This window comes from Mytilus trossulus, chromosome 11, assembly GCF_036588685.1.
Source record: "Mytilus trossulus isolate FHL-02 chromosome 11, PNRI_Mtr1.1.1.hap1, whole genome shotgun sequence".
Classification (NCBI taxonomy): domain Eukaryota; kingdom Metazoa; phylum Mollusca; class Bivalvia; order Mytilida; family Mytilidae; genus Mytilus; species Mytilus trossulus.
In genome coordinates, this window is record NC_086383.1 from 15,291,329 (window position 1) to 15,300,629 (window position 9,301).

The 9,301-nt window shown below is 32.0% G+C and overlaps 1 protein-coding gene across 1 annotated transcript; it reads left to right on the forward strand.

Annotated features, from left to right (window-relative positions):
• The first annotated feature begins 7,493 nt into the window (after window positions 1-7,493).
• Window positions 7,494-9,085, forward strand: LOC134691482 (piggyBac transposable element-derived protein 4-like). The gene is made up of 2 exons (XM_063552027.1): window positions 7,494-8,194; window positions 8,856-9,085. Exons 1-2 carry the CDS (start codon window positions 8,143-8,145, stop codon window positions 9,083-9,085), a joined length of 282 nt encoding a protein of 93 aa, XP_063408097.1. The 5' UTR covers window positions 7,494-8,142.
• Window positions 9,086-9,301: the final 216 nt, after the last annotated feature.

Genomic DNA, 9,301 nt, shown 5'->3' on the forward strand with positions numbered 1-9,301 from the left:
GAGTTAAACTTGCTGTTATGGATAGCTAAATCCCAATCTCGTATGATAGTTTAACAATATTTGTTTACGCACATTTAAGCAAAACATAAAATCTGAATTTTCGGAATTTTAACATTGCGTCAAGAGTAGTAGCTCCGATGCCCAGTTTTGTTTACTATATCTACATGATCTATGGATATATTTTTTATGCAATTTAGATATTTGAGTAATCTTTGATTCCAGATAGCAGCTTTGAGTTAGCTCTAGACCACTCAACCACATCTGCTACATAAAAATATAACTTAAATAGTCGTAGTGTTACCTTGTCACAAAACGCGAATCTAGAGATAGACATAAGACACGTGTTTTAAGCGTGTGTAGATGTTGTATTATTTGTTTATACATGTACACAATGAATTTTTATTTGTTAGCAATCTAACTCAACAATTTTCATATAGTATATGGGATAATGAATCGATTCATTATACAGTCACTAGAAATAAGTATATCATACACACAAGTGACAATCATACAATTTGGAAAGTTCATAAATATATAAGTGCCTATAAATAGCAACACAAACATACAAATCTATATGAGTGTGGATTAATCAGTACACAGATTTATACAATCACACGAATGACTTTATAAATTGTCTTACAATGTAATGTTAACACAATATCAAGTATGTAAATTTTAAATGTTAAAAATATTTACAATGCGATAAAAAATAAACGCAAGTTTTCGCTTAACAAACTAGCTTCATCGAGCGCGCATATATTCAAGTGAAATTGGATGCAAATAAGAAACTTGTGCAGTTCATTGTACATGAATTTCGCTTCCTTGTAAACAATACAGTTTGGATGAAGTTCAAGATTTTTTATCTAATTACAAAATTGTTGGTTGAAGTTTGCAACGTCCCTTGACCAATATTACAGAGATATAAAGGACATTGCTGTATAATTAATTATTCTTTATCTTTTCTGTATCTTTCTCGTCTTTTTCATTAGGTCCACCATCTTCTAAAGTATGAAGCTGGTATATCCAAAAGTTTTCTCTTTTCCTTCTCGACCTGGTGTCCCTCTCGGTGTCAACTTCTATGATTCGGAAAGTGACTATCACAAGGATGTTTCTTTGAGCGAAGAAGTCTTGTGAGGGGACAGTTTTTGTTGGTTTTGTACCATGATCGATGGTTATTTAGCCGAATATAAAACTTGTTCATTGTTTCTGCAACGAACTGAATGCCACAGATGCTACATGTTAATACATAAATTGAGTTCTCCGATTTATAGTTTGAATTTTTGTAGATGGAATAACTTTATTTTGTAAAGGAACTGATGAAAAAACTGCTGGTATTGGCAGCTTTACAACATAAGCAATTCCTTTTCTCAGTTTGTTTGTAGCGCCCTGGAGAAGGAGTTGGTTGCTTTGTTAATACAGCTGTCACAAATTTGTCACGGATGTTTTAGAGGTCTTTTGAAGGCTTTAACTGGTGGTGAGGAAATTTCAAATTGGAGTCATTTTCTATAATTTTTCAATGCTTCCGAACAATGGATGACACATTTGGAGATTCATGATGGTAAGTGAGTACAAGAGGTGTTCTGTTGACTCATTTATTTTTATCATTGTACTCCAGATGTTCTTGGCGGCTAGTTTTATTTCCTTTTGCGAAAGCTGTATCAATGCTGTTGTTAGATATTAACGTAGCAAACCTAGCATTTTGCCAATATTTCAGTTAAGCATATTTTCTTGATTCGCAATGCCTGACTGAAAAGTGTTTAGGATAGCAACTTTAAGGATAGAGAAATTGATGTTTGAAGATCCGTTATAATGGTTTCGTTCTGGATGTAGCTCGTATTATCAAGGATGTTTATTTTCTCCAATGATGTTTCGTGTGTAAATTTAATTCAATGGTTGAAAGAGGTACAGTGTTCTAGAATTTCATTCAGATGGTATTGTGAGTCTGTCCATTTAAAATAAATATCGTCAATAAATCGATACCAAGATAATGGCTGGTATGAAGCAATGATCAAGAGGCTTTTTTCAAGTTGGCCCATACATATGTTGGCATATGACGGGGCCATTGTTGTTATCATACTGGTGCCGTCTATCTGTAGTTAGTGTTTGTCATTGAGAGAGAAGTTGTTGTTCTTCAGCTCTTATTTCAGAAGTGCAACAAGACACTCAGTTGGATGATTTCTTTTCATGACGATTGTTCTATTCTTCTTCACACGCTGCTAATCCTTCGTCTTGTGGAATATTGATATATAATATGGATGCGCGTATGATATTGTTTTGTAAAGGATGTTAAGGCTTTCCATTTTCTTTAATTAATTAGTCTTGAACTTGTGAGTATTGAATGTCACCTTGGTATCTTTGGCATCTTTTATGGTCTTTAGGGATTTGTGTCACTCATAGTAAAGGACAACTGATCGTTTATTTGGAAAATCCAAGGGTCATTCGGCAGGAAAACAAAGCATATTTCTTATCTTTTGAATTGAACAACTCTATGAGTCTTCATGATAATCTGCTATCTTTGTTTTTTTTTATGTTCAAATGCATCTGCTTGAATTATTAGCTATACGTCAGAAGTAATTGCTTCACAATATGTTGTTTAAAGGGTTAAGTTACAATGAGTTGATAATTATAAACATGTCAAATATGAGAAAAGAAGATCCTGAGTAAATGTCAATTTCCTACATCATACTCGAACTTTTAGAGTTCAGCATACACATTTTAACAAACAGTCACCATTTCAAACTATTATGCAAACCTTGATATAACAACAGCCGGATGAATAAGACATATATGTTGCAATTAATTAACTTTAAAGACAATATGTAGGTATTTGCAGACTGTATTGAATTAGTCATTTACTCTTATGGTATGATTTCAGGTTTTACACACAATACAAGTTGCCCATCCTGAAAGTAATTACAAATATGGTAAGTTCATACAAGATGCAAACACTATGATTTTTAAAGTGTTTACATGTACATAAAAAAAATTGTTATCATCAAAACATCATATGTTTCATAAATAATCATCATTGTTAATGATAAAACCTTATGAATTACAATTCATACACGTTACAGTGTTAAACAAATTAACAAAGTTACAAAATAAGGGTTTAATGAATCGGTTACTTGTTAATGCCATTGATGACTTATTCAATATCGGCGACATATCCGTCTAATCGTCAAATAGTGATTAAATGTATTCGCAGATGCCCGGTAATAAAAAATTGACATTGGGACATGAATGTGCTTGCTTATTATATTACGAAAAGCCGAGAACATTAATCATAGCTTTTACATTTCATTACTTTTAGGTTATTGAAAGCGATTCGTTTTCGTAATTTTCCGTTTGTGCTTGACACTCCCTTTGAAAATAAACATTGTTTAATATGCTTGGTCAGGGATAGAAGATTTTTACTTTTCCGAATATAGCAAGTGAATATTCTGAATAACTGAATATGGTATATAAGCGTTTAACAGGTCGGGAACACTACCTTATAATGATATGCATAACTTAGCATACTTATGTCCTCGCACATGTAATTGTTTATTAACGTATGACGCAATCTGTTTTAACCTAGGTTTTTATTAACTGCGGGATTAACAATTTTGCTTAGTTTTTCACTTTTTGTATCCACATTTATAGTACGTGATATAAAGTATTCCTTCCATGCTCAGATTTACGAAGAGTTGTTTCTATGCGAAGAAACGAGTGTTTGAATTACCCAAATAATAGCCATTAATCTGATTGATGACAGCAACGAACCATCGGTGAAAAAAACTCATTTAGCCATAATACAAACTTACATGTGTGAAGCTACCGGCGTTAATATTCATGAGATTAAATTATAGATAGTCTTTTGGACTTATTTTCTAATTCAAACTGTTCCCTTTGTTCTGAAGGTAATGAAGCAATATTTTCCTCAATCATTGAAAGCAGTTGTAGTTTCATTTTGTTTTCGTCATTGCAAATTCATTTTCTTCTAATGTAAATTTTTAATTTTTAATATGTTTAACGGACTCGGATATTTGCCAATCTTTATAAAATCATTTATGATGCTATCCATGTTTATGTGATACAAGGAGGTGAACTTTGATATGTTTCGTGATATTTTTAGATATGGAAAAAAGTCTGATACGGATAAAGGCCATTTCTTATGCCGAAATATTTATCAGTACAATTTTCTTTCAGCTTATACAGTGTCGATTTTTAACTCACTTATCATTACGCTTATTTATACAGTTATATGTATTAATGTATCTGGATAAATTTTGCAGCTTGGGTTCCTTCTTCTCCTTATTGCATATGCATACATGTTGCTGTTTGACTACAGGGATGATGGGATAACCAACACTGACTGGTTTATAATAATGTGGATGACTAATTTTCTTGTGGATGAAAGCAAACAGGTGAACTATATATAGCATATTTTTGGCCAGGCATCAAGAAAAAAGATATCATATTTCTTTGTGGATTCGATTTGAGTTTAAACTATTGGATTTGTTTAAAGAACAAAAAAAAATTAACAATTATTATCAACAATACTTGATGTTTTAATAGACTTATTTCGACCTAAAAAATACTATGCTGAATGAAAAATGTAGAGAAAGACAGCGATTTGGTCCATCTTTGTTTCATAACAAGAACGACCAACAAATCAAAAATAATAGTATTTTAAAAAATGGTTACAGCGAAAAAAACAAATACCCCTCACACACTTAATGGATCTTTACGACCTCCAATTATGAGTAAAACCTGTACCGCAGAGTTATCTATTTATAGGACTTGATGTGACAAAATGTTAATCATTTCAAACGGAATATATATATTAATTCGTAAGAATGTAAGCTTAACACGTAAAAGATTGTCATAAAGTAGAAGCCACTGTTATATATTGACGCACTATTTCGCTAAAGAAACTAGCTTCGTCAGGCTCGTGCAGCCATCCAGGTGAAATCGGATGCTGATATAAAAAAAACTTGCAGATCACCGTAAATTGCTTTAAACATAATTTTGCAGCTTATTGTACATGGTGTGGTAGCATTTCAATAGTTTGAAGTTCAAGATTTATTCCTTTTGTTTAATTGTAATATCAATATTGTTTCCCCCAATTAGTCTTTGTTAAATTTGCACTTTTCAAAAAATTGTGCAGAATTTATCTTTGTTTCAAGCCTGAGTAAAGTTTTATCCTATCCAGTACTACAGACAATATTTCACATAACATTTCATTGCATATAAGAAAACCATCACTGGAAGTTAACCAATCAAATTTTTCATTCCTCATTATCTGTGTACAAGCTTTAGTAACCATGTAAAATCAAGTTTCCAAAATATTCTATAGAAACTCAAAATAAAAAAGAATGGTGCTTTGAAACAACCAATAAATTGCACGATTAATTTCCTACAACTGTCAAATTCAAGGGAATGTTTTTCGAAGCCTCTTCGTATGCAACCTGCTGTGAAGTACTATGATTTGGTGGTATAACACCTTATGATAAAACAGTTTTTCATCTCATTCGGTCCATCGGGTTTAAAAGAACATACCTGAACCCCCTAAATCTCTCTCTATGTTTTCCTATTTGCGTGTCCCAATTTTGGTTATTTAAAAGGGTAGAAAACAGACATTTAACAAACTATTAAGAAAGACATTTCAATAATTATGAAGGAGGCCGTTAAGGTAGGTACGTGAATAATCACCAAATTTAAATTTCAAAGTCTTTGATAAGTTTTGGTCTATGGATTTAATACCAAATCTTGAACGGTCAAATAAAAAAAAGCTCAATGCTTTATAAATTCGCCTGTTTATACATACAGTTAAGGAATGACTGTAATATTTTTCTGCCTATGAAGAAATCATATAAAAAATTATGTGCACACTGAATAACGCGCGTAGCGGGTTATTTAACAGTGTGTACCACGTTTTGTATGTAATTTCGAATAGACTGAAAAAAATATTACAGTCATTTCTTATAATTTTATTCTAAATTCCATTTTAAACCGTAGAAAACCACGAACAACGTCGATGACGTCACGGTCACATGACTAAATTATGTATATAGGCTGATAACAAAATAACCCCAGCCAATCATAAGACGCGTTACATCCAAAATTAAATTATTTAGTATTGTAAAAATTATTGACACTGACGAAGGCTATTTGTTGAGCCGAAATATTTGTCAACACGATTTTATTACATCACCTTCATATATAACCATCTGATATTAGTACCGTTGTGACAATCTTTAAATTTAGACCATATGTAAATATATATATAACATGTATAACATTTTTAAAAGAATTATAATAACATGTTTAAAAGAATTATGGAAAGATGAAAAAGTATTTAAATTGAATCCATGTAAATCAAGATTTCACAAAAAGTCACTTTCACAATGTTTCTGTAAACAATTTCACTCTAAGACTTGTTTCATAATCATGACTGAGTGTTAACAGATTAATGCTCTTATCGGCAATGTAACGTACAAGTAATAATCGTCGGCTAAGCAACAGGGGACGTGATCCCGCTTAAGGGGACATAATAAGTATGTCGATTATAACAAAAAATATAATGATATAAACATTTCTCGTAAATTCTAAAGAGTTCAGTCTCCTCATTAAATGTTTGCTTTGTTTATTCGTTTTGTCTCCGTTGTACCATTTGTACATTGATAAAGCGAACTAATTTATGATGTTGAAGTTACATTCCAGCGCAAAGTTTTACATATGTACCAAATGGAATTTTGCGTGTTGATGCAAAACAAATATGTTGGCTATGTAAAGTCATTCTTTTGCATAATTGTAATCATGTCTGTCATATGTAAATTCTCACCATATCTACAGGTAATAACATAAAATAGATTCTCAGATGCAGAAGTAAAGCTGTTTTTTTTATTCTTGATATTTGTGCATTTTCAAAGGTATACTCATATAACACGTACACTATAAAACATTACTTTTGGTATCTCATGATGGATTGTTTGACATAAAAAGGATTCACTTTAAGGTAAGAATTGCAACATTTGTTGTCATTATCAAATAGAGTGTCAATAATCCTTTTTCCTGAAAACTCTGTACCAGAATTATTAGTTATATAGGTCTCCTTAAGCCCCACCAACCTTATTTCTACTTCTTCGGACTCTCTCCTTTAAAAAAGGGTAGCGAGAGAGCGAAAATTGTTCATTTGTTGTTTCTTCGAAACTAGATTTTTGGCTGACAAACGAATTTATTTTCAAAATATTTAAAAAAAAAAATCATTAAAAGAATTAATTTTAAACAAGCGAGCGATTAGAAATTTACATCGTTTTGGTGCTTGCAATTGAATATATCTCATATCCTATTTCTTATATTATTTATAATCAATAACACTTACCATTATCTGGTTAACTTGTAGCAAAACGTATAACTTCGTGTAGTATGATCAAATAAGTATGATCCTGTTTAAAACTTTACCACGCACATACGCTTTTTACGCTTACCCCCTTACACCGCGTATACGCTTTTTACGCTTATCCCCTTCCCCCACAACTACGCTTTCCTACGCTTTTCAAGTATCTTGTCTTCAAAACGTTAATGTAAAAATTTAACGTACAAATAAATGTTGTGACATTTAAAAATCAATAAATGAGACAATTACCAGTGCTTATCGTATGAAATGGGCGGTAATTATACACTTAATCGATGAATATTCATGAGATTCTCACACGTGTACACAAATGTAATAACAGGCGACAATAACAAATATGGCGGCCTCCGGCAGGCCGAGTGTATGGGATGTTTAGGAACCAATTGTGTCTGGACCAGCTCTTCAAAATATACCAGACGACGAAAGTATTGAAGGTGAGGATAACGGGAATGTATCTGATATAGATGAACCGTTGGTTAGCGAGGAGGAAGATGATATTGATGATGAAATCGTGTAGGATCTGGTGGATGGAAATAAATTTATGATACTGGCATGAATGAGATAATATGGAGCGAGGCCAATCAAGATATATAAATGTTCGACAGTATAACGAACGTACCGGACCTCAAGTATTATTGAATGCTGATGTTAGTGAACTGGCACAGACATGATTAGTAAACATGCCCAAGAGACCAATCTAAACATGCTAAATGCAACACGCAAACAGCAGCTAGCCGGACGAAATGACACAAACTTGGAAGGAAACAGATTTTGCTGAAATGTCTGCATATTTAGGTAAGTGAAAAACAATATCTACAAACTAACAATGGTTATACGTGTACGATTCATTGTAAGCTTGGTTGATAGTAAGAAAATTAAATTGAAATGCATAGTAAATTCCCTTTATTAAACTGATATATATATACATGTACATGTATGCATTGTTATGCACTGTTTATATGTACATGCCTGTTATTCAGTGGTTGTTGTTTGTTGATGCGGTTCACATGTGTTTTACCTTTCTCATGTGGCAGATAAGAATTTTGTTTTTTGCATTTTTGGGTCCTTTAAATAGCTTGCTGTTTGGTGTACAAAATGTAAGCCTTAGCTCTATGTTAAAGGCTGTATGTTGACCTATAATTGTTTTTTTTATTCATTGTGACATGGATTGAGAGATGTTTCATTAGCAATCAAACCACATGCTTTTATTTAAAATATTTATTGGTTTGTGCATGCCTTCCTTTATACATGTCTGATATTTTAAAATTGTGTTTGCTTGTTATATATATATATTTATAATTTTCAAAAGTAGAAGTAGGTTTATCACAGAAATTTTCCATGTCAAGATATGTATGCACAGCCTATATCCACATGTACATGATGTATATTTAAAAGTGATATTAAAAGTAACATTTTTATGACAAAAGGTTAAAAGTGTATATTTTATCTTTTTTAGGAATCCTAATTCTAATGGGGTTTATACAAGTTCTGGACTACAAGTTGTTATGGTCGACAAATAAATTCCTTGCTAATGGAGGTGTAAAATATGTCATGTCTGTAAAAAGATATGAAAAGCTGACACAGTATTTACATGTGAATGAGCCAGAGGCGGATTCTACTGACAAACTTGCCAGAGTTAGGCCTCTATTAGACTCTGTTCTTAAAAGATGTGAAGTACTGAAGTAGCTAATAAACCTTTACTCTTCCTTATAATCCATGTCACGATGATGTATGCGTGACTGGACATTAAGCAGCAAACAATCATTCAACTATGCTTTAATACGATTTAATAATTTAGTTTAAATTAAAAATGTTTTATCTCTGCAATTGATCATTTATAAGTCAAAATATTTACTTAATATATATAGAATACATGTATAAATGAGATACCTTTAGCACATG